General features: G+C 39.3%; 2 protein-coding genes across 3 annotated transcripts; both read left to right on the plus strand.

The window, feature by feature from the left end:
* The first annotated feature begins 89 nt into the window (after positions 1-89).
* Positions 90-5,227, plus strand: cry5 (cryptochrome circadian regulator 5). Its single transcript, XM_086071093.1, has 11 exons — positions 90-192; positions 723-939; positions 1,018-1,212; positions 1,629-1,747; positions 1,828-1,982; positions 2,096-2,236; positions 2,386-2,553; positions 2,647-2,787; positions 3,822-3,973; positions 4,078-4,298; positions 4,830-5,227. The coding sequence occupies exons 2-11, from the start codon at positions 725-727 to the stop codon at positions 4,886-4,888; spliced, it is 1,566 nt and encodes a 521-aa protein (XP_085927219.1). The 5' UTR covers positions 90-192; positions 723-724; the 3' UTR covers positions 4,889-5,227.
* A 5,094-nt stretch (positions 5,228-10,321) lies between these two features.
* Positions 10,322-22,977, plus strand: LOC147176931 (alpha-protein kinase 3-like). 2 transcript variants are annotated; one of them, XM_086072064.1, is made up of 13 exons: positions 10,322-10,587; positions 11,988-12,109; positions 13,406-13,523; positions 13,864-14,725; positions 16,831-19,462; positions 19,954-20,101; positions 20,180-20,307; positions 20,396-20,431; positions 20,505-20,779; positions 20,857-20,945; positions 21,743-21,960; positions 22,057-22,105; positions 22,182-22,977. In XM_086072064.1, exons 1-13 carry the CDS (start codon positions 10,466-10,468, stop codon positions 22,477-22,479), a joined length of 5,097 nt encoding a protein of 1,698 aa, XP_085928190.1. In that variant the 5' UTR covers positions 10,322-10,465; the 3' UTR covers positions 22,480-22,977. The 2 variants fall into 2 exon arrangements, with proteins under 2 accessions (XP_085928190.1, XP_085928191.1); XM_086072065.1 differs by lacking the exons at positions 20,857-20,945; positions 21,743-21,960; positions 22,057-22,105; positions 22,182-22,977 and having other exon boundaries at positions 16,831-19,479; positions 20,505-20,617.
* The last annotated feature ends 3,380 nt before the right edge of the window (positions 22,978-26,357 follow it).

Below are 26,357 nucleotides of genomic sequence, written 5' to 3' on the forward strand. Positions count from 1 at the left end.
TACCTGAATTGTGGCGACATCTAGTGGCCGTTAGGTTTATCGCAAATAATGCGCGCGTGGCTGACGCCCCGACTCTGTCGTCTTCTGATTGGCTAGCACACTTCCTGTTTCGTAACTCTCAACGTGATTGTTACCAAATACAAATCAAGCCTCAATAAGAATCGGTGGGGCGAAGTAAAAGCCGACTTTAAGGTAAATTCATTGACTTTGCATAATGTTTGTTGTCAAGGCTCAGTTAATGTGCACGTTGGGAAACTGATTTTTCGTGGTGGTAGCTCGCCGAGTCAATTGTGTTCAATTTTGACGTGTGCACTCTGCACTCTTCACTTGCATGTACGCTATCTACGATAAATTAAGCTTACGTGAGTTTTAAACTGTATACTTTTGGCAGTGTAGTAAATTTGATAAATAGTTACCGATGTACAAAGAGAATCTCTGTAAAGCTGAGAAAGTATTATTTATGTCTTATATATATTTTTTATTTATTGTAAATGCTACAAAATAATATAACCAAAATATGTTAACTGGTAAGTTGCACATCTCTCCCACAATAATAACTTCTTCTTTTTTTAAAGTATTATTATTATTATTATTAATACCTCAAAACTGAACATTACATTGTGGTTACTCTAATACTAACAGTGGCACATCCTTAAAATTGCTCTAGTTGTATTTTGTGATTACTTTATTCGACATCACTGCATTTTGTCCCATGACTACAGACATGGGTCACAGGTGCATCCACTGGTTCCGTAAAGGGCTGCGCCTGCACGACAACCCAGCTCTGATGGCCGCTCTGAGGGACTGCAAGGAGCTCTACCCGGTGTTCATCCTCGATCCACATCTCCTCGACAAAAAATGGGTGGGCATTAACCGCTGGAGGTTCCTGCTGGGGGCGCTCAAAGACTTGGACTGCAGTCTTAGACAACTCAACTCCAGGTAGACACTGCATTAACACTAAGATCATGTTCAAGGTCAATGAAGACACTGATGTGTTTTCCTTTCCTATCTTTTTAGGCTGTTTGTCGTGAGAGGCAAGCCAGAGGACGTGTTCCCCAAACTGTTCAGCGACTGGAAAATAACAAAGCTGACATATGAGTTTGACACAGAGCCTTACAGCGTGTCACGTGACCAGAAGGTGGCCGCCGTAGCCAAAGAACACGGCGTTGAAGTCCTCTATAAAGTGTCCCACACGCTATATGACATAGACAGGTAAGCGCTTTTCCCACCTTTATTTCACAAGGAGAAAGAATCATGCGTCATTTAAAATCTTGAGTTGTTTAATCTGCGATGTAACATGTTGATACATCTCAATGCATTACAATATTGTGGAAACTACATTTAATGGATTCTGTTTAAAAAAAAAATCGTTTATTTACATACTGTTGATATTTAAAAAAATCTGCTACTGTTGAGTATACGTGTGAAAATTGTGTGAAGTTTAGAAATCGTTTCCTGCTTTTCTTATTTTTTGTTTTTCTCATGTATTTATTGTTATTATTCATGTTTTGGTATTAGCAAAACATACAAATAAAAATATGGCTTTATGGAAGCACAATCAGCTTGTTGCATAAGATGCCACACCTTAAAATGACAGAAAACACAACAACACATTTGTGTTTTCCCAGAATAATCGAGGAAAATAATGGGAAAGCCCCCCTCGCATACAAACGCATGCAGGCAATAGTGAAGACCCTCGGCCCCCCAAAGAAGCCAATTTTAGCTCCCACTGCCGAGGATATGAATGGTATGTAACTATTTTTAGTTAACATATAGTTTTCATGTAATAAACGTAATGCAATAAATAATGGCGGTATATCCTCAAAGGCGTGAAGACCCCTCATTCAGAAGATGGCGCAAACAACTATGGGATCCCGTCATTGGATGAGCTCGGTCATGATGCATCGGAACTTGGAGAGGAGCCTTTCCCAGGAGGAGAACAAGAAGCTTTGAGGCGGCTGGAGGAAAATATGAAAAAAACTGTAATTCTCATTCAGTATTTTTACGTTTTCAGTTTACACATGGTGTGCTCTATTACAAGACAAAGACAGAAAGTCTCATTTTTCTTCTTCTTTCTTCTGTTTGTCATCTACAGGGATGGGTGTGCGGCTTTGAGAAGCCTCAGACGTCTCCTAACTCTTTGAGCCCGAGCACGACGGTCCTCAGCCCATACGTCACATTCGGATGCCTGTCTGCTCGCACCTTCTGGTGGAGGCTAACTGAAGTCTACCGAGGGGTAGGTATTATTTTGGTAAAAATCCATCCATCCATATTCTATAGCATTAACCTAATAAGCATGTTTTGGAACGTAGAAGCAAGCTGGACTACCCAGAGACTCAAACCCAGAACCTTTAAAAATGTGAGGCTTTTTTTTTGTGTGTGCAGAAAAAACATTCCGATCCACCAGTGTCCTTGCACGGACAGTTACTGTGGCGAGAGTTCTTCTACACAGCCAGTGTGGGCGTCCCCAACTTTAACAAGATGGAGGGCAACCCCGTGTGCACTCAAGTGGACTGGGACACGAACCAGGACTACCTGACCGCCTGGAGGGAGGTATGATTATCATGTCACGTGTTACTGATGTGACCACATCAGTTTCTTCTAAGTCATTATGAGAGCTTTTCTTTTTCTTTTTCTTTTGTAAAGTCTCGGACCGGTTTCCCGTTCATTGATGCCATCATGACCCAGCTGAGACAAGAGGGATGGATCCATCACCTGGCCAGACATGCTGTGGCCTGCTTTCTCACCAGAGGAGACCTGTGGATCAGCTGGGAGGAAGGGCAGAAGGTAAACGTATCAAACCAAATTAATCCAGATCTGATCCAAATTTGGGTGTGAATCCAAGAAATGACCGTGTTATGCAAAATGAGGGGAAATGATTAAAAACAGGGTGAAAATCTGATTTATTTTGATCTGATTTTCACAAATTGTCTTGAAAAGTTAATATGATTTTTTTTTTAAATCCTTTAAATGTATAAAAATCTATTTTAATTGTTAGGGATGATTAATACCACTTTTTTTTTTCAGACCGATACCAGTACAAGTATTCAACTCTTGAGTAGTCACCAATACCAAGTACAGATACCACTAGTACTTTTGATACATGAAATAAAATAATAAAATAAGGCCATGTTTTGGCACAAATGTACTCGCCCATCCCTATTAATTGGTTTAATCCTACTTAATCTGAACACAATTTAATATGCAAATTTAACAAAGGTCAACCCAGACAAGATCTTACATAATGCATTAAAAAAAAAAAAGTGGAGGAGGGCTACCTTTTAAAATGTGCAAAATGAAAATTATAATGTTTCTGTCAAATCTAATTCAAGTCAACGAAGTTACTAAGTGCATGGCAAGGTCCAAATCAGTTTCATTTTGTTCTGATCCTGATTTTCACGTCATGAAAAATGATGTGAAATATGAGCGTTAAAAAAAAGTCTGTTAATTAATCCTATAAAAGTGTAAAAAGCAATCAGAATTATTGCAACCTTACTTGAATTTGAATACAATTTTCTTCAGATTTGTACAAGGTCAACATCTATAAAGTCAAACAATCTGGATCTGATCCAGATTTTGACGTGTATAATGTCCATCATAAAGAGTCGCGATAATACATAAAATAAGAAATTCAGTATATCGTGAACAAATTTGATCATATAGGCTCTTGTTCCCTGACAATGAGACCTCATTTAAGATATTAAGATTCGACTATTTTACACTTGTTGATTTCATAATTTAACGATCACCTTCAAGCCTTGGCAGAGGTCAGCAGCACTCTGACGGCTGCTGTTTTTGTGCGTTTCTATTCATTTCTGAAGGTGTTTGAGGAGCTGCTGTTAGACGGCGACTGGGCTCTCAATGCGGGCAACTGGCAGTGGCTTTCAGCCAGCACTTTCTTCCACCAGTACTTTAGGGTCTACTCTCCCGTGGCCTTTGGCAAAAAGACCGACAAAAATGGCGACTACATCAAGTACGACTATCCAGACATCCATTTTCTATAGCGCTTAAAGTTCTTTCTTAAGTATGCAAACTATCCAAACGAACTATTTTTGCTCATATCTGCAATATTTGCAGGAAGTACCTTCCCATCCTGAAGAAGTTCCCCGCTCAGTACATCTACGAGCCTTGGAAAGCACCTGGCAGCGTACAGAAGGCAGCAGGGTGCATTGTGGGTAAAGACTATCCGCGTCCCATTGTGGAGCATGAGGTGATCAGCAAGAAGAACATACAGAGGATGAAGTCGGCGTACGCCAAGAGGTCTGCCGGTGCCGACGAATCGCCCAGCAAGAAGCAAGGTGCTCAAACACATTTAAAAAAACGTGCTCACCTTCAATTGTATATTCATTCAAACGTATTTGTTTGACAGTTCAGAATGTTTAAATCTACCTTAACAAACAAAGTTAATAATTTGACCATGGAATCAGTTTTTTTAGACATTATCGATCAATATTTTTGGATAAAATAAATAAATATGCAACAAAATTGCTAAAAAAAAATTGTATTTACAAACAAAATTAATAATTTGACCAATTTTTTAGACATTATCGATCAATATTTTTGGATAAAATAAATAAATATGCAACAAAATTGCTAAAAAAAATTGTATTTACAAACAAAATTAATAATTTGACCAATTTTTTAGACATTATCGATCAATATTTTTAAATAAAATAAATAACTATGCAACATAATTGCTCAACTGTTTTTGTATTTATATTGCCATTATTTTGACTGTGCTCGTGTACCTAATGAAGTGGCCAGTGTATGTAACAATGTTTATGAACCATATCAAGTCATGTATTTCCTTCTGGTGTTTTGTCTGGCAGGGGTGAAGCGAAAGGTGCCCGCCGTTGTGGACATGTTGAAGAAGAAAGGAAAGAAATGAGTCAGGCTATTTTTGAACTGTCCTTCCGTTAGTTGCATCGGTTTGCTTGTTTACATTGGTTATGTTGTTAAGTGCTTCTTTTTTTTTAATGCTGGTTTGTTTATAATGTATTTTAATATGTTTGTAATTACTTGTAGTTGGAAGTAGATGGTGTGCTAATGTACTTTTTGCTTTTGTTCTCTCCATACTGTCATGTTTGTGTCCACATTTGTATTAACATTGATATTTTTTTTCCCCCATGTTCAAGAAAAAGGTTGTCTTCTTTTCACTAGCTGGCATTTAGAATGGTATTTCTTTATGGTCGTTTGACTCCTAAAGTTTAAAAGATTCTCGAAAATACCACTAGAGGACACTGTAACTCTTAACTAAAATCTCAATTGACGGGAGGATAGTTTACACTACCCATCCATCCATCAAAAAGAAGAAAAAAGCATTTTACTCGCAAAACAACAATAAAGGCAAGCGTGGTTTTGCAAAAAAACAAACAAGCAATACGTATTATTAGTAAGACTTATTATTACATTCATACTGGACTAGTTTTTTAAATATTAAATGTTAAGAAGCTAAAGGATATATAAAATAATGTCCATTTCAGGCGGCGGCCATTTTGTCACTTGCTGTCGACTGAAAATTACATCACAGTTTCTGTAACGACCAATCATGACTCACCTGTTTTCTGAAGCTGAGACGTGATTGGTCAAAATTGAAAGCATAAAAAGAGGAACACTTGGTTGGTGCCTCTGTCTGGACTGTCAATGCCGCTTACTCGCATTGTGAAGTGAAGTGAAGCCTCCGGCGGCCATCTTATATTGCCACTCACTCTAGGCTACCTAGCTTGAATAATACATTGATTCCTCCGTGGCATTTTCACATCATTTTCTGTCTTTATGGTGAAAATGCCACCTTGTAAGATAGAGTTGTGCCAGGGAGAAGTCAACATTTTATTGCTCATTAAAAGATTCTCTTATAAGGCAAAAGGCTTATCTCTGGCTTCATCCGCGACTGTGAGCATTGACCTATGACAGTCCAGTCATAGGTCAATGCTCAGTCGAAAAGTAAAAAAAAAAACAGTTGACCAAATTATGCTCATATTATTCAGAGTTTATTGAGTCGAGAGATCAGCCACATATACAGTACAGAGGCTGTGTGACTTTCATTGATTGGATGGGCTTATTCGCCCATTGGCTGTAAAACGAGATACAAGCCTCTAACAAGATAGGCGCAATAGTGTAGAACCTTCTTGCTTTAATTTAACTACAGTGACGCAATCATCCCTCGTGTTTGTGTGTGTGTGTGTGTGTGTGTGTGCGCGCGCGCGCGCGTGCGTTAGCCAGCTGTCCCAGCAAGTCAAGTGTTCTCCCGTTGCTGCTTCCTTGGACCTGACACTGGTGTGAATATCCAGCAGATGATGTCACAGCCTTGACGGATGCACAAAGCTTAAGCTCGGTTTCCATAGAGACCCATCAAACAACCAAACAGTGTGCGTACCCCCCCCCCTCCCTTCCTCTTCCCCTTTTTCCTTTTCCTGTTTATCTGCGTCGACGCCTTACAATTTTAAACATTCGATGTAAGACACTACTATTTTAAAGCGGGAGCTTATTGAATTTGTGTCAAGTGTATGAATGCGTTTGCAGATAAGATAACCCATCACATTGTTTCAGTTTAAGTTGCATGAACAGAGGGAGTCAATTATCCAACACAGAGATCAATCTGGTCGTTTAATTGTACAGAAAAACGAAGCCACGCTGACGTTTATTCTGTCCGATGCGGCAAGGTCAAACGAGTTTAGTTTGCTGGAGGCTGTCACTTGATAGCTCCTGTTAGTGTTTGTGTGTGGTTGCTTTTTGCTTCATTGTGTTGGTGACGTACTTAATGTGCATACACTTAGTATATATCCAAACAGTACTCCTCAAGGCCTTTAATATGAGGTATGACTTGATGTGGTTTATTCTGAATGGATTTTCAACATTGTTCCAAGTGACATATTTGAGCAGCTCAGATGAGCCACTATGGACCTCCAAGACTGAATGTCCATCCTGTTTGGATATATAAACTGTGGCAAAATTTAGGTTTAGTATGACTGATATTGCTGTAAAATTTGTGACTTCTGAGTATTGTAATATTTTCCAGTAAGAAGAGCAAATCTTTCTGTAATTATATCATCATTTAAGATTGTATTGAAAATATAATAGCGGCTCTAGAAAGCCCTCAGCAGTGCCTTTAATATGACATATGACTCGATATGATTTGTTACAAGTTAATTTTCGACTTTGTTACTAGTGACGCGTTCGCGTAAGAAAAACGCATTCTTCTGTAATGTTATAATCCTATTAAGAGTTTATTGACAATACAATAACAGATATGAAAAGCCCCCATCAAGGGCTTTAATGTGAGATATGACTCCATGATGTTTGCTTGAAGTATTATTTTTTTTACTTTAATGAACATTTACTTAATGAGGGCCATCGGGGAAAAAAAATGTCAGTACATTTTGGGAGTCATTATATTGTGCAGGTACCTTTACCTCCTGAAGTGCACGGCGAGTGGCACCAAAGTCTAAAGATGATTTGACCTTTACACACATCGCAAACAACAGTCCCTGCAAACGTGGTCTTGTCTGTCATCCCCCAGCTATAAATCTGCTGTACTAAGCCACAGTGGGATTTGGAGTGGAGGCTAAACATAGTTCATCATGAGGCAACACCCATGTAATATAGAAATTGTGACTTCATACTTCCGTTTTGACAGATAGGACTATATTGAGAGAAACATCGAGAAAAAAAAAAATTCTAGAGTACCTGGGGAGTAGCTATTCATTCACTGCCATTGACGTCTATTCATTTAAACTATTTCTATTAGTTTAGCATTTTTTTCCCACTTTTGAATATGAAAACCTATAATTTTTTATTGCACATTTAGAACAGATATACATTTTTTTTATTAATCGTGAGTTAACTAGTGAAGTCATGTGATTAATTAAAAAAAAAAAAATCACTTCACGCCCCTAATTTTGAAACCTCTTTTTGTTTTTATCGTGAGGTAACTAGTAATTGCAATTAATTCAGATTAAAAAAAATAATCACCTGACGCACCTAATTTTAAATATTTTTTTCTTACAATTTATTTTCTTTTTTAAAGAAAACAATATAAAAAAATAGGGGCGTCAGCCGATTAAAATTTGTCATCGGAATTAATCGCATGACTTCACTGGTTAACTCACGATTTTATATCTGTTCTAAATATACAATAAAAAAAAATCTAGGATTTCATACTCTTGTTAACAAAAGTGGAAACAAATGTTAAATTAATAGAAATAGTTAAAATTATTTTATTTTTTTACATCTATAGCCGTCAATGGCAGTGAATGAGTTAACTGTGACATTACTCATTCATTTTTTTTGCATTTGAAAATTTCATTTACAATGATGTCATCACAGCATCCATTTAGATTGCTCAGGTCATTCCTATGTTGCTCACAGCCACAAGGGGGAGTATTCGCATAGGTCCTTTAACCCGAACCCTTGGAAGATAATCACTAACGAGTTTTAACATTTTGGGGGGTAAACAGCAGAAAATGTCTAGTAGGGTAGATTGTGGTCCTCTCTGGTTGTTTATAAAGGAAGGGTGGTGGGGGTTGGGGGGGGGGGGGGGGGGGCGTGGTCGCATAACATCTGTAATATTTCCACACTCTGGGTCTTTGATCCATCAGTACACACCCTGTCTGAAATATCCCGACCATGATGAGGTAACTGCGCTCACAAAATAAAGTGGCAGCTGTTTGCTCTTAGTCATTATAATATCATTTATTATATTTCGTTAGCAAGGTTTTGTCCAGAGAAATACTTCTAAATATGTGCTACTTCAGCATATGCGAATTCCTGTGAGCATGGCTATAAGTGTTGCAAGTATTCTTTTAGAATAACAATTACATGCATGTCACATTTTGTGAGGAGTGCAGTGACTAATTGTTGGCCCAAAAGAAACGTGTCACGTGACCGCGGTAACATGCGAGACGTTTACATGGACTTCATTTAGTGCACGTACACGCACACAACGAGGGACTCTTAATTCATCACGTAGTGTATGCAAGTCCAATGATTGTGTGTGTGAAGATGAGAAGCATGCAGTCATTAGTGAGTTGTGTCCTTTTAGGGCCGTTCTATTTCTACTGCTTTTCCTCCGGGAGCCAAAATGATTGTCAGTGGACAATGAAGCCTTTTCCACGTCCCAGCTCATCATCATGATGAAGCACTTTTGTCATTTAGTTTTTACTGGAAAATCCATACCATCCAAACCAATAACTAAGAGAAAATTCAGTTCATATTGTGTAAAATTTGTAGATTCAGACAAGCAAATAGAGCTCAAAGTCAGCTCTTACATTTGTAAAAACAAATGAATTGTTTTTTTGTTTTTTACAAACCATGCTTTAATCCTTTTCCTACTGTTTTATATGTCTATTTTTAATTTATTTTCTTTTATAAACTTTTTCTTTAAAATTTGCTATCTGCCTTTTTAACTAATTCACTGCCATAAATTCATTAAAAAAATATATATTTTTAAATTCAGTGTGTCAGGCGATTAATTGTTTTAATTGTAATTAATCGCATGACTTCACTAATTAATTGCCACTTGCTGTCAACTAAAAATGACATCACAATGTCGAAGGGCTCAATTTGCAAATGTCACATGACCAAACTAAGCAAACAGGTGAGCCATGATTGGTCGTTATTTGAGTCCAAATTTTGTATATTTGAATCTCCTAAAAACAATTAAAATACATATTTTAGTTGTTGTTTTTTATGACAAAGGAAAAATAAATACTTTTGGCTATAAATATGTTTTTATTCTTAAACATTTCTTATTCTGAGTTGCCTCTGTATATGGAATATAATAAATACATTATATAATATTTTTTTGTATTTTAATCAATGATAGGGCTCTCCTTGAAATCCAAACTGTACTTCTAGAATTCAATTTTAATTTTTACCGTTTCCATTACATTCACAATCATTTGCAGAACTGGCAACATCCACTTTAAGCTACCAGATATGATTTCTTAGTTATAAAGCGATACAAGCAACAAGTCACGTTCACAAATTGTTCTATATTAGGAGCTAGCAAATATGCAATGACCTTGACTTGACTTCCCATCTTAAGTCAATCTTTCCTCTTCTGCAGTGTTTCTTTAGTGTCAACGTGCTGTTTGGCTGCCTGATGCATCCTATTGTATACAATGGTGTGCATGCAGGTTGGAGGGGGGGCGAGTGTGATGCACTCTAGTGCCTATTTGAGGGCCCACTAAAAATAGCGCAGCAGCAGCAGCCGATGTGTACACATACTCTTGTTTGATTGGAAATCACAGAGCCTCAAGTCAGAGCTGCGGGGCATCTGTCAAAGAGGGACGTGACCTTGTCCACGGTGAGTGCACTGCATTAAGGCCACTGCGTATATCAATTGATTTGATCTTGTATCATGTTTGACCTCAGCATGTTTATTTTTCCCTTGCAGTTTTCATCGGCAGTAGCTTGAAGGAATTTACTTTTTTTGGGGGGGGGGGGAACTTTTGTGCACATTCAAATGGGTTCACGGCGGACAATGTCACGCTCCCAATCGGCCAACGGAAGATCCGGGAACGGGATCACTGGCAATAGCCGGCCTGGAGGCTGCAGCTACATCTCCAACGTTAGGCCAGAGAACAGGTACAATGTGTACATGCATGATCATGTGACATTATGCACTTTACACCAGTTAAGAGAGCGAACAAGACAATTCACATGATAGAGACTCAGGTGATTGACTAAGAACATAAAGAAATATATTGAAGCAAAACAAAACATAACAGTTGTGCTTGTAAGTTTAGATACCCCTAGGGCAGGAGTGGGCAAACACGGTCCTCGAGGGCCGGAGTTCTACACAGCTGGTATATGATCAGTTCATCTGCAAGCTTTGCATAAGCCCCATAACGATTCTGTTGATTGGAATCAGCTTGTGTTGGAAGAGGGAAACCTCCAAAACCTGCGGGACTCCAGCCCTCAAGGACCGAGTTTGCCCACCACTGCCCGAGGGGTATAGAAACTTATGAGCACAACTGTACATGTGCAAAAGCGAAACGTCACTTAATGACACAAACATGCTATGAATTATCAACAAAATTCACATACACATCGCTACTCATGTCCACTTCAATCTCTGAAAGTATCAACATCAATTTCTGCAATATATATATATTTTTATATTATATGACAATGTCACGCTCCCAATATATATATATATTTATTTTTTATTTATTTATTTTCTTCATTTTCAAACACAACTAAGTGTTTGTCATCCTTTAAAAAGAGAGAAAATAAAATGCAGAGACAGTGAGGAAAATAATTTGATCCCTCCCTGAATTTGTAATTTGGCTCGCTTAAGGAAAAATACTTGAAAAACAATCCCCTATATAAAAGTTCTTAAAGGTCGTGAATGTTATTGAGTGAAATACATATTTGATATCCGCAAGAAAAACACGGGATTCATATTTAGCGGAGAAATCCTTGTTGTATAGTTTTTGCGGTAAATATAAACATGAAGAGACCACGACGTTCATTAAAGCCAATTAGCGGTAGTATTTCCTGTGCAATCGATTATTGCTTAATCAAACAGCAACATCAAGTGGTGCCTAGAGGCCAAAGGCCATATGCGCATAACACTTTAAAAGCATTTGTGTCATGTTGGTTTTCGCTCATGAGTTGCGTGCGATGGGCTGTGAAAGAGCGCACTGACCCCGACATTATGGAGGAGAGCAACACCAGACACATCACATGTGTACACATGTGTGTGCACAGCCATAATGAGCTCCATTCAAGATATTGTGCCAATGGAATTTCTTACTTTGTTTTCATCTGTATTTCATTTCTATTTGCATAAATTGGCATAATTATTGGCATATGTTATTTGTATAAATTGGCGAGCACGAGGAATTTGTTTTGACAATTTCGAGGTTACAGTCCACTTGCACTGGGTGCGACAGTATTAGCAGGAATGTCAGAATATTCCAATCATCCAGGGGTCTTTTCAGCCTTGGTGGAGGTCGATTAAATGTTTTCTCTGTGCACAGGAGCACGCTGTGCAGCGTGATAGCACAACTGACACAGGAAACGCAGCCCGCCTTCGTGACCACTCTCAAGTCCAAAGCCGTTTCAGAGAGCTGCAACGTCAAGTTCTTCTGCGTGGTGACTGGTAAGCATCGACGTTGATTTGTCAAGTGTGACATGACATCCCAACTAAATTGGGTGAACAACAGATGCCCACGTATTGAATCAGGAAATAATAACTGGCGGATAGCCGTGTCGTAGTCGTTTTGCGCAGCCTCCTTGCTTATGCAGCAAAATATTTTGCTACTTTATTCCCACGTTCAACAAGCGGTGTTGTACTTGAATCACCCGCCATTGTCACTTCTCCCGTGTTCGTTTTTTTCATGTTGTTTCGATACATGCAAAGCCACGTTTGTTCCGTAGATTGCAATAAAGTTAGAAAAAAAGGGTTCGTCTTCTTTGCTGATTCTTCTTCTACGCTTTCCGTTAACGCCCTGTGGCTGCGCTACAGCGCCACTCCTGACTTGGCATATACATTACAGCCGTTAAACGTCCTCACCGTCTTCTTTTGGACACACGCAAGTCTTGAAATGCTTCTGTGTGTACGGGATTTGTTTGCTTTCGTCTGGACGGGGCCTCAAACTCAAAAGTCCTGTACGTTTGCAATGTTTCCCTCCTCCAACACACCTGATTCAAATGATCAGGATTGTTACCAGGCTCCTGTAGAGCTTGCTGATGAGTTGATCATTTGAATCAGGTGTGTTGGAGGAAAGAAAACATCTAAAACATGCAGGACTCGAGAGCCGGAGGTTGAGACCTATGATGTACACTTTAAAAAAAAAAGAAAAGGCAATTCAACCAAATATTTTCAGTTTTGTTGTGAAACTTGGCTTTCCCGATATTCATAACAAAGAAATAAAGAGTTTACAGAAATAATTTTCCCTTGTATTGTCCCCCAACTTAAAGATGATGTAAAAACAAATCAGCAAATTGTTTTAGATCAGAACAACTCTTTTCTTTGCTGTGCTAACTAACATTGCTGCCCTAAATGTCAATAATTTATGTTTTAGTTGTTCCAACTTAGATAACGGTTTAAAGCCCCAAAAATACTAGCTGTTTTTTTTTTACAGTGCGCATTATGGTAAAAATACCATATATTATAAAGAAATTATTATTGTCTCTATATTTTAATCACCTGAAAAATATCTGTACACATATTATAATGACTAAAAGTTAGTTGTTGTTTTTTCAGAGACATTCTAAATTAATTTGATATAGCATCAAGAAAGTGTGAATAGCAAAAATAGAATGGGGGAACATTATTTTTGATTAGTTATAATTATTAAGAAAAAAATATTAAAAATGATGACTCAATGTATTATTATTAGTACCAAAGTAGTATTTCTAATGGGGTTTTTTGTTACTCTTTTGTGTGTTTCAGGTTATCCCATCCCTCAACTTACTTGGTATAAGGATGATAAACAGTTGGACAGATTCTGTGGACTTCCTAAATATGAAATATTTCGCAACGGGCAAACTCATTCCCTGCACATCTACAAGTATGTATACGGAATGGTATGGAATACATTGAAGTGTTTCAGGGGTAGTAAAAAAGAAAGAAAAAAAGCTTTAGAGTAATGTTTTTTTTAGTTGTTTTTTTTAGAATAATGTTTTATGCCCCACCCAGTCTGAAATTGATAAAAATGGGTAGATTTTGCTGCTGAATGCATATTCCACAAATACAATATAAATCATAAAACATATTATTTTGGTTGATTTCCACTTTAAAAAAGGAGATATTAGCAACAATGAATTCAGTAATATGTTTAGTTTATCTCAATCAAGCCCTGTGTCCTACTTATAAAATCGTGAAAAAGTTGAATGGTCTTCCCCTCGCAGCTGTACTGTGGAGGACGCCGCCATCTACCAGGTATCGGCCAGTAACAACAAAGGCATCGTGTCGTGCTCCGGAGTTCTGGAGGTGGGCGGAATGAACGAGTTCAAGATCCACCAGCGCTACTTTGCCAAGCTCAAGCAGAAAACGGAGGGCCGGGGTAAAGAGGGCGACGGCAAGGAGAATCAGGAGCCCATTCGAACCATCAGTCCCGAACGCTCACAGAGGAAACAGCGCTCCACCATGGAGGCCTTCCTGAGCACGCCCAGCTGCACGGAGGATGAGGTCACTGAGGAGTTAAATCCATCTGTTTGTGAGGATTCAAAGGTGGAACCAGCAGAGGAACCGGTGGAGGAGAATCCGGCACCCTTGACTAAGACTTGTGCGAAAACAAATAACGAAAATGGAATCGTGGCTGGCATTGCCAAGACTCCCTTTGCCAAGAAAAAGATCAAGATTTGCCCCAAGGGTGAGAGGACGCCAGAGGAGATGAGAGAGGCCAGCTCAGCGGAGCTCATGGAAGTTGAGAGTTGCAGAAACAGAACAGAACATCAAAACAGAGCGCCTTTGGGAAAACTGTTAAGGAGCAAAAGTTCCGAGGCGCTTCGCTCTCCAGAAGGTGCGAGGAGAGACAAGGAAAGTGTCCTTAAACGTGATGAGAAAGTGTCAGAGAAGAATCCTTGCATTTCCTCCAGACTTCAAAATGCACCCCAACAGCTCTCAAGCCGTCACATGCAGCATGTGACTGAGCCTGGATCGGTGGATGGGATCCTCCAGAACAGGAACGCTTTACCGGAGAAGACCTCAAATCAGCCGCCGCAAAAGGAAACAAAAGCAAAGCAAAGGAATCTGTCCACGCAGAGTGAGGTGAGTTTTTTTTTTCTTCTCCCATGAGCTCATGGGAGCATCGTGCCAGCCGACACAAGCAACCTGATGCTATTTATAGCAGCAACAATGTCACTGCAGTGCCAGTGGAGCTGCGTGATGTATTCTAGTGTGATGCAAAATTTGGAGTAAACACAGGACAAAAGGAAACATTACTAGACCAACGTGACTAACAACAGCAACACAGACAGAAAGCAAAAAACTAATCTTTGTTGTTTACATTTGCCTCGAACACAAGGACAATCCAAATGGGATTAGTACGACTTCCTACCTTCCTCGAATGCAGCATAAATACAAGCAACCTAATGAGACAACAAGGCACACCTGGACAGGACGATTGGCTGGAGGGAGGGAGCTGATTGGTGGACACAACGAGCACTGACGAGAACAAGTGGAAACAAAAACATAATCAAACCCAAGTCATGTTATGTTGCAATTGCCAGTCAAATGTCTTTGCCTCTGAGAGATCATGAACACTTACTGGAGAGAAGGGCTTACGCAAGCGTGTGCGCAGCTACTGACATCAGTGAGACAAGACGCAGCGCAACTGAAGTGCCTCTCCAAAATGATTGACATTCCATTGTAACCACACGTCAACGACTCAAAGCAAAATGTGAATAGACTTGAGCTTTTCCAGATTAGATAGAGGGGAAGGAGATAAAACACGCACATAACATAACATTAGTTATTTAAAACAAATACTTGTTTCATAATGTTGTAATAATGTAAGGTTGAGCGATCAAAATGGCTGCTTTTGAAGTCAGTTTTTGCAGCATTAAATGAGCAAAGTGAACATTATTAGCCTTTGCTTATCTCATCTATTATGGAATGTCATGTGACTCAGGGAACCTCTCCTGCTAATTATAAAAGGGGGACCAGCTCATGCTCAGACGTGATGTGGATTTGACACTGTCTCGACCACAAATCAGAGAGCCGATACACTGATCTCATCACCCTTTTGCAACTTAACCGGAACATGTTTTAACCGTTGCACGTGCAATACAATTTGTAACAATGGATCCAAATATTTCCTCGGTCAATGCTATGATACAAACCTTCTGATCTTTTGCCACTGATACCAAAACCAAGCTAGTAGATACAGAAGTTACATTTGTGGACCATCTTCACTATCTCCTCTTGCTTTGGCAGCAATAGAATCCAACGGTTGAGCAGCCTATTCTAAATCAGACTGTATTTCCATTCCAGTGTTTACATAAGTTGCTCCTGTCACTAGGTCATATGTGGCCTCTAGAAACACGGTTGGGTGCAAAGGATTAGAAGTGTAATCATAGTCTTGGTATAATATTTCAAATCTGAGAACTGTGTTTAATTTTTTTTAATATGCTTTATAAATATATATTAATCACTAGAAACAAACAAACAAAAATACACATCATGAGCATTTTCTTGCAGCATATCTGAATAGACATCACAGAACAGCTCACGTCTTGGGTTCTTAATACTTCTGAAATCGGAATCTTCTCATCTTACTGTCATGCCCTGCTTTCAAATAGACACGACCCTCAAATGAACACCAGATACGATTTGAACAAAACAAAGCATGAGGATTGTGTTGTGAAGCAAACATTGAAATAAATAGTGTCAAACAGAATGTAAATCGGCATGATCTTACAGCTATATAGTGCAAATCTGAGAGGGAAAAACAATCAATGTAATGTAACCTTATAGTGCTTCAAATACATCTCTCAGGTTAAGTAATATTTTTTTATTAAATTAACTCTCATCTTAACTACACAAAGAAAGAAATCACTAAATAAATTGAACATCATTCTGAATTGACATTCCAGAAGACATATCTTACCATTGTAGCATTTGCACTAATATAGGCCTGCTTTCGAAGAGAAGCTTCCTAAAAATAAATACATTGTGATTTGCAGTTGAGCCAACAAACAGCACCAGCCACTCATGACAACATATGTCACATGAGCGTGTGATAGCTTATAGTATCTATAGTTGGTCCATTGTTGCTGTTGTTGGAATTACACGTTTACCATGTTTGCACAGCCAGGGTTAAAGTATCATTAACATTTACAGCCTGGAAACATGTGCTTGAATTGTCTCCTCAGGTTACACAGGCTCCTACATGGATGAGTGGGAATGATGCACCTGTCAACCCGGAGCCTCCACCTGACCGGCGTTTGGCAGCAGCAGATGCACGACCACAGCGGAAAACCCCACTGAAAGGAGCAGCTACATCAGAGGACTATTTGGTCGCACCTATTGTCAAATCACCACAACACAGACAGCATCATTCCAAGGGATTAAGAGGAAGCCACACGGTCCCGCAGAAATCACAACCTCTTTCATTTGCGGGCCGACAAAGCCAAGCTGATTTAGTGGTAAAATGTGTTGCAGGGATAAAAGCATCTCAAGAAGGCCAAGTTTATAAGAAGGTAGATGCTAATGAGGTTAAAAGGCTGGTGGTGCCAAAAGAAAAAAATGATAAAGTTGTGACTGAAACCACTGCTTCACCAAAGATTCAACAACATGACAACAAAGTAACTAAAGTCTCTAATTCCGTGGTTGTGTCTAAGAAGGATAAAAAAGTGTCTAGTTTAAAATCCAACTCGGAATTACAGTCTAATAAACAGACTAAAGTTGAAACTGCTGGGCCATACCAAAAAGCTCCCCGTTTACATGAGCAGCAATTCACAGACATCCAAGAACTCCCCAAAGCTGTAACCAGAGTCGTTTCTGTTGCAGAACTTATGAGAGCCCAAATAAGGGCTCTTGATTCAGCAGTAACTAGTCCTGCTCAAGACATCCCTTCAGACTTCGTAACACATCCCACTGCTGCAGACAAATCTCAAAACCTTAGAATTGAAAATGATAAATTTATAGCTCATGGGATCAAGACAGAACCTGAAATCATACCAAAGAATAGTGTCGATAGATCCACTCCAAAGGAACATGTACAGAAAACCCAACTGGGAACAAATAAGATTTCTCCAAAGGATCCTAATCCTTCTTCATTTGCAGTTGATTCCGTCAGCATAGAATGCCATCGAGATGTCACAGCCTTTTCCAATTCAGATTTTTCAAATAACTCCTGTTCTGATCCCGTGAATCCTACGGAGATTGTAACTCAAGGGAGAAGTGCTGTACCTGATAGCATGCCTAAGAATCATGTCGATCGAACCTCTCCAAAGGAGAATCTTGTGAAGGAACGCAATCAAGATCCTAGCCTTCATCCATCTGTCACTAATCCCCTTAGCATAGAAGTCAATCAAGATGTCACAAACACTATCGATGCTGGTTCTTTAAATAACTACTCTTCCATTCTAGTGAAATCTAAAGAGGTAGAAACTCAGCCGAGGAAGTCAGCACCTGACAGGATACCTAAGAATCATGTCGATCAAACCTCTCCAAAGGAATATCTTTTAAAGCAAAGTCATCCAGGAAAGAGTCATACTTTTCAGGAAGATCCTCGTCCCTGTCCTACATCTGCAGTTGATTCCCTCAGCATAGAATGCCATCGAGATGTTACAGCCTTTTCCAATACAGGTTCTTCAAATAACTCCTGTTCTGATCCCGTGAATCCTAAAGCGATTGTGACTCAAGGGAGAAAGGCAGTACCTGAGAGCATACCTAAGAATCATGTCGATCGAACCTCTCTAAAAGGAAATCTTGTGAAGGAACGTAATCAAGATCCTAGCCTTCGTCCTTTATCTGTCAATGATCCCCTTAGCAAAGAAGTCAATCAAGATGTCACAGACATTCCCGATGCTGGTTCTTTAAATAACTACTCTTCCGTTCCAGTGAAGCCTAAAGAGAAAGAAACTCAGCTGAGGAAGTCAGTACCTGATAGCATACCTAATAATCAAACCTCTCCAAAGGAACATCTTGTAAAGCAAAGTCATCCAGGAAAGAGTAATACTTTTCAGGATGATCCTAGTTCCTGTCCTTTATCTGTTGTTGATCCCCTCAGCATAGAATACAATCAAGATGTTGTGGCCATTCCCAATGCAAATTCTTCAAAAACGTACCCTTGTCTTCCCATAAATCCTAAGGAAGAAGCAACTCAAAGACCCACATCAAGAACCAAAAGTGATCAGATTCAGGGCAAAAATTTGGGACTTTTGGAAAACTTCTTCCCAGATATTAAATTTGACACTGAAATTCAACAAGAAACTACTGGAAATACTTCTCAAACACTGATAATACAACGCGACCCAACTAGTTGTTCACTGGAGGTGTTGAGATTTCCCAGTCAAAGTGTTCATGGTGCAGATACACAAGGAAACTGCCTTCATATCCAAGAGATGGTTGAAGACATTCAAGGGAAAGACTTCTTACCGAATCCAAATACTGAAGCCAGTCCATTATTACAGACAGAAAATTGTGATTCTTTACCTACTCCTGCAACTCCACAAGAATTGGCCTCAGGGGCCCGTCGCAAGATCCTTTCTTCCAAGGACAAACCTGAGACCAACTTACTACCTGATCACCAACCTATGAAACAAGAGGTTTCGCCACTAGACACCATGCTTAACTCCAGTCCCGCGTCAATCATATCTCCAGACTCTTCTCAACATTCACCTCTTCTTCAGCCCAGCGATGATAGAGCTTCTCTTGTAGAAAAGAGATCGCCAATGCTGGAAAGAAAGAAGACTGCTGTGACAAAGGCATCGAGCCAACCGCCCAACGAGGACAGCCAAAGTGAGAAAACTGAGAAGGACAGATGGGACCCATGTAAAGGTAAAGGTTATCCGAGGGTAAGCAGTTTCTTAGTCAGTCTACTATCCGTGTTAAACGCTGAGTTGTAGTCACTAAACAGTGTGTCTGGGTTTTTTTGAGGGGCAATAGTGCGGTTTGCTGTTTTTTTTCTGGTGGAGGGGCATTTCGGTGGCAGATTTGAAACAGGATGACTGACAGGTTAAAGATGTCTGTAAATGCATTCAACATCTCTGATGAGCAGATCTTCCCAACTCGGCCATTGATGCTTTCAGCTTTTCGGGAATTAGTCCTCCTCAGAGCTTTGCAGACATCAGATGATGATAAAAGTTAAAACTACAGGATAGCATTACTCTATTCTACTTCCTCTTCAGTTACGTTGCTACTGTTTTTTCAGCAAATCACATGAACATTGGCAACCTTTTGTGATGGTATCATTAGTTACTCTGTTATTAGATTATCACCCCAACTACAGATGCAAACGTGATCCTCATGGTCACATCTCTTCATTTTAGCTCCTCAAGTCATCCGTAAGATCCGCAGTGAAAACTTCGCAGATGCCTTGGGGCACCTTAAACTGTGGTGCCAGTTCTTCAACGTTCTCACTGACTCGACCATCACTTGGTACAGAAATCAATTGGAGATTGCCCGGATTAAAAAAAGGTACGTTCCTAGCATGTTAATTGTTTTTGTATTTTTATAAATGATTACTGATTCTGTGTATTTCTACTTGTCTCTCAGTGCGGCGGATGAGAGCCATGTTAATTTGGCCGTCGTTCAAGCATCAAGCAAAGACTCCGGTATTTACAAATGTACTATCGCAAATGACTACGGGAGTGACTCAACTGACTTCCTGCTAGGTCCAGAGAGTATGTAGTTAGTTGGCATATCAATTTTATGTGAACTGTTTAGCTGCGATAATACTAAATGTGTTCTCTCTCCCAATGTGTGTTTCAGTTTTGGCAGGGATTTCTCTCCGTGAGGACCATAGTGGTAAGGTCAGATGTTAACTATTAATACAACCAAACGTTGAATGCATTTCCAACTAGTTTGTCCTGTCATCAAGTTGGGGAGGAGATCGAAATGGCGCCCCTGGTGTTCAGCAAGGGTGTGGCTGACAGTGGTGTCTGGGGCAGCAAGTTGTTTGGTCGTGTGATGGTGCACAAATCCTGTATCGGCAAAGGTTGTACCCACAAAGTATGGAGGGCTAAAGTCATCTATGGCCTGGAGCCTGTTTTTGAATCTGGTAACACGTGTATCATCAAAGCACAACACCACATCGCTTATGGCGGCAAGGGGGAACACTGCCTCACAGACAGGAACATGGACTTAGTCAAGCAGGTATGTCTCTCTTCTAAACGGAAAGTTTGATGTTGTAATTAATTCTAACCTGATATTTTCCATTGTTTTGCATACAGGACTGTAAGATTCAGAATCTGGCCCGTGAGTACTGCAAAATCTTTTCTGCAGAGACAAGAGTTATCGAGAGCTTTGGGCCTCCTCTGGAGTGAGTTTGACTACAGGTTCTTCATGCTTAAGTTGTGGCACATGAGCTAGTGGTTTGCACATCTGCCTCACAGTTTTAAAATCGCTGCACTGGCTCCTCGTGCGTTTCAGGATTGATTTTAAGGTGCTTTTATTAGTCTTTAAATGGCTTAACGGCCTTGGGCCAATTAATTTATTCTGACCTGCTTTTATCGTGTCAACCGTCACAGATCCTGAGGTCCTCTGGCAGTGGCCTTTTATCTGTTCCTAGGGTGAGGACCAAAACACACGGTGAGGCTGCATTTAGCCACTGTGATCCTCACCTATGGAATAGTCTGCCGGAGGGCATCAGGTCCGCAGAGACACACTTTTTTAATTTGGCATTTAAATTATCTTTTTAACTCCTTTATTTATTTTCTTAGTTTTTTCTTTTAGTTTTTACCTGTTTCTATTTTGTTGTCTTAAAGTGTTTAGCTCCATTGTTTCCTGGGTGCCTTTCCTCACATGGTTTCTCTGTGCCCCGCCTTTTTTGTCTGTCGGTGGGGGAGGGGGGGGGGTGTTAGGGGATGGGTGTTTTTTCTTTTTATTGTATTATGGATGTCTTAATTGTTTAGCACCTTGAGTTGCATTTTAATGTATGAAAGGTGCTATATAAATGAAGATTGATTGATTGATTGATTGATTGATTGATTGATTGATTGATTGATTGATTGATTGATTGATTGATTGAGCCGCACTTGGTGGAAATGCTTGTTATTTTTTGCTCATTATCTGTGCAATGCTGTGCCATTGAATTAACATTGATCCTTAACAAACCAGGGTTATTCCTGTCTACTTGATGTACCGGCCAGCGAACACCATCCCCTATGCCACGGTGGAGGCTGACCTGGCTGGAGACTATCAGAAATATGTAGTGATGGACCATACGGGGAGGATCGAGATGAGAACCACCTCCGAGGTGGGGCTCAAGTGTTGTGCTCTGCAACACTGGATCTTTCAATGGACCAACGGAAATCTTCTTATTACCTTGCTTGAGGGTAAACTAGGATTTTTCACTCCCCAAATGCATGTTGCAAATAGTTGAACAATTGTGAATTGTAGGGAAAAAAACTATACACTGTGCTGTTTTTCAGGGGTCGATACAAAGATCACCAACATTGGAATTACAGTCAAATATGCAGGGTTAGTATATCGTGCTTAAATGATTTTACAGCAAAATGTATCACTTTCTCATCGTATTTTGCTGTTGTGGCTGCAGACATCAAGGCCTCCAAATGGAAGGCAAGCCTCAAATCTTCGAGGCGTTTGTCTCGCAGCACCAGTGTAACTACTTCTGCGGTCTGCTGGGCTTGAGGTCCCTCAAGCTTTTGGACTCTCTAATGGCACCGGCCAAGCCCAAAGGCTCCAGGAGCCCGTTACTGCAGCGCAAGAGTCAGGCTGCTGGCTCCTGCAGCCCACAGGCTGGCCGGAGAGCTGCCGGCAGCCCTCGGACGCTCAGGAAGGCTGAGCAAGATGCCACAAAGAGCCTGAAGGCTGCTGTTGAAGTCTCATTGTGAAGCAATACAGATCATGAATTGATTAGACACCATTCCGTGTCTTAAGACTTTATTGATGGAAGTTCTAATTAAGAAAAATTAGTAGTACTAGCAGTAGCAGCTTTCCTTGTATTTTCACTGCAGTGGCAATGTCGCACTTAATCTTCTTGTCATTTCTACAATGGTAGAACATATTTTAAAAATACTTAGCCAGTTGGAACAAATTGTTTATTATACTGTTATAGGCTTACGTTTTCTTGAATCAGTTACTGATTGGCTATCGTTTTGTTCCACGTGATTACCACAGTATGTCCTCTGTGAATGAAAAGAACATGTATAAATATTGATAATGTTAAGCATCATTAACATTAAGTCAACTTTTGTACAGCGAGAGGCCAAGCGAGCGGAGACGGAAACATTGTGTGGTCATGTGACACAGATGTACAGTGACAAATACTCATTGTATATTAAACACATCATGGTAAATATGACGTAAAATAAAACAAAGCTGTGAGAGGTTTTGAGAGTGCGTGTGATGTGTTTTAAGTAAAGCTATTAGCATATTGTGGATTCTTTCATTATCATCTTGTTAGGAAATGTAGGGGGGAAAAGTGAATCTTCCGGTCCTGAAGTTGTCTTAACGCATCTTGGCCTAGTTACACTTTTTACTTTTATACACATTGAAGTTCCTCATGATTTGTGGGGGTGCTAACTGGAAATTAATATTGCTGTAGCCTCTCCTAGCTGATTTCAGATGAAAGGTGGGGTGACTAGCGACTGGCCACCAGCCAGTCGCAAGAAGGTAACCATAGACTAGCAAACAAGGTCCAAAAGCCAAATAGAGTCGAGTTGAATTTGCCCCAAAAAACTACAGCAATGTCATACCTCATGTGGAACAACTAAGTAAATACATACACATACACTGTAAAGAATTGACTGTAGTATTTACAAAAAAATAACTGGCAACAAAATTGCCAGCGAATTCTTGTAAAAATCTCAGTACATTACTGTATTTTTAAAATATAAATTAAAAAAAGATTTTACAGAAATGTGTTACAGTGTACTGTAGTACTCACAAATTGTTTTACATGCAGAGTCAAAAACACTACAGTCAATACAAGAACTCGTACTTTGATAGCTGCTCGTATCATTTGTTTTTGGTCATAAAACACATCAAGTCATTTAGCATAGCAACACTGTAATCATTTTGTCTTGAAACCCATTTACCAAGAAAAAAAATATTTTTCTGACTTCAATTTTATCAAGTGCTGACAAGATGACACACACAAAATACATAAAATAGAATTGCATACTATTTGTCAAGAATTTCTGACGTAATCGAACAATCATATGTGGATCTTTATTTCAATCACAAATTTGGTGCTAATCCAAATAGGGTTAAAAAAATAATTTCATGTGAAGAAAAGTGTGATGTCATGTTAAGTGGAAGAGCTGAGATTTATGCAGATCAGGAATATTTGATAATAGTGAGATAGTTCGCACATTGGGATGTAGATGATAAAGCTGTACCAACATTGTGCCAGTGGCTAAATTTGGAGATTGGCGTGTGGGGCCCAACGTGTGTGTTTGTTTACAATGCAAAAGGCTAACCTCATCATGATAATCAGTTGTGATTCCTTGGTCATTAGTGAGTCAGCCTTTATGTAAGAGACCACTGAACGGGTTCTTGACCCCCAAAAAAAGTTGACTTGTCATTTTTGATGATGTCCAGCCGTACGAGTGTTGCATCTTTTAAACACAACAAAGACTTACATTTTGCATGTCAACAAGTTTTTCTTAGGTCTTTTTTATTCATACTTTAACTGAGCGTATCTTGTGTCTATTATAAGCTGGACTTGTGTATGAATGAATATGTGACTGATACCGGATAAGACACTCCTGCCACCTACTGTTTGGTCAGTCATCCGACAAGTATATATTTAATTTAAAAAAATAAAAAAATAAAAAATAGTTTTTTATTTATTGCTTTTTTTGTAGGGGGGGGGGGGGGGGGGCAAAAATTTTTTTTTTATGAATGAATAAATGCAACAAAATTATAGGACTCTATAATGTAAATGCTTTGAAATAATTCTGTCTATATACTGTAAAGTAACCAATATATTATATTACATATATTGCTAAATGAATAACCCTCCGACTGTCATTCAAAACTGAGCCTAACGCATAATGTTCTTCATATTTTACCCACAAGTGTTTTCCATTCACAAGATGTATTCATATTGTCAGTGTCTGTTTAAACAAGTCCCATTATAGTCTGATTGGAATGTCGTCAAACAATGAGACATAGGGAATAATTTTCCCGCATGCCATTACGTAGGAAGCTGTTAGCGAAGCGGAGAAAATTAAAGGGAAAAAGTTGCTACGGCACGAGCAGCTCTGGCGGAATGCAATAAAGACATCACTTGGGACAATCTGAACATTTAGTCTCTATTATAAGAGCAGCAAATGAGTGAATTGCCAGTCGGCGACTGAAGACATTCTATGTTTAACAAGGCCTAATGTGGACTTGGCCAATCTGAGCACATCATTAAACGCATTTATGACACACCAAGTTATAAAGTGGTGAAAATACCCTGAGCTTATTTGCATGTCATTTTTTTTAAACAGATAAGACCAGCAATAGAAGCAGAAAGCCGATGTTCTGTCCACAAGATAGACCAGCGTTCTATATCGAGAGTCCTTCGCATTTTGCTGTCTCGCTGACCTTAATTAGCATTGGCGCTAGGTGTTAGCATTTACGTGGGCGATATGAAAAGCATCACAGGTGCCTAAATGCCACAGACGAGCTGGCATTTCAGCAAAGTTTTATCTGCAAAACGTCGCTTTTGTCCACTATCAATACAAGACAACCTTGATGCGTAATCGCACCTGAAATGGGAGCGGCGGGCGCCTAATCACTCACTGTACAAGCACGTGCTTGTGCGTGATGGACCTCATTCTCTTTTAGATATCATATAAATGAATGCCAGGGAGTCAAACAATTTGGGATTATTACTGATGTACAGTCCCCGCCAAATGTATTTGAACAGTTAGCCAATGTTTGTGCAATGACTAATTCTTCCCAATGACTTGTTTTTATAGCGAAATACCAAAAAACAGCTCATTATGATAAATCATAGGCATGTTTTTAGCTAGACAGTAAACACTTTTAATAACCTTACTAAGTGCTCAGTGGAGTCTTGTGATTGGATGCTGGAAGAGCAGCTAACATGATGTACTGTAGATGAGACATGAAGCGCATGTGTTTATTATGTGTATGAAACATGACAGTAATTTTAATGGAGTGTAAAGTCATCACTTAACCGACTGTGAAATTCTGTTCACGCGTTGTGGCGGTCACACATTTTCATGCGGCGGCCCATTGCCGGATTTAACAGGGGTTACGTCGTAAACACACATGAAATTAGCAACGATTAAAGGGCATGGATGCATGAATGAGACATAAATGGAGATGTGGGATTTTAACAATTTTCATGGACCTCTGCCAATTTGGAGCGAAAAGAAATGTTACGGTATATACATTAAATGATGCAAAGCTCCTGCTTCTTAACATTTCTAAAATGTTTCATTTTACAATCATACATTTTTACCCATAAAAACAGTTAAATAAATAAATAAATAAATACTAATGCTGCACTATTATCCAACTCTGAAGTCAAAATGTCATAACCAAATGTGTTTTAGGAGTAAATATAGTTATTGTAAATATGTTTGCATAATTTTTCTCAAGAGCAATGACTGAAAAAAAACGTCATTGGAAGAGGTAATGTTAATACATTGTAATAACATGATAACAAAGCTTTAATGATTATTTTAAGCCATTTATTAGCACATGCTCTGTAAATGTACTCCTAAGCTAAAGTGCAAGTCTGAGGTGT

The sequence above is a fragment of the Leptonotus elevatus genome, chromosome 3 (assembly GCF_054856555.1).
Source record: "Leptonotus elevatus isolate MCC_2025b chromosome 3, RoL_Lele_1.0, whole genome shotgun sequence".
Classification (NCBI taxonomy): domain Eukaryota; kingdom Metazoa; phylum Chordata; class Actinopteri; order Syngnathiformes; family Syngnathidae; genus Leptonotus; species Leptonotus elevatus.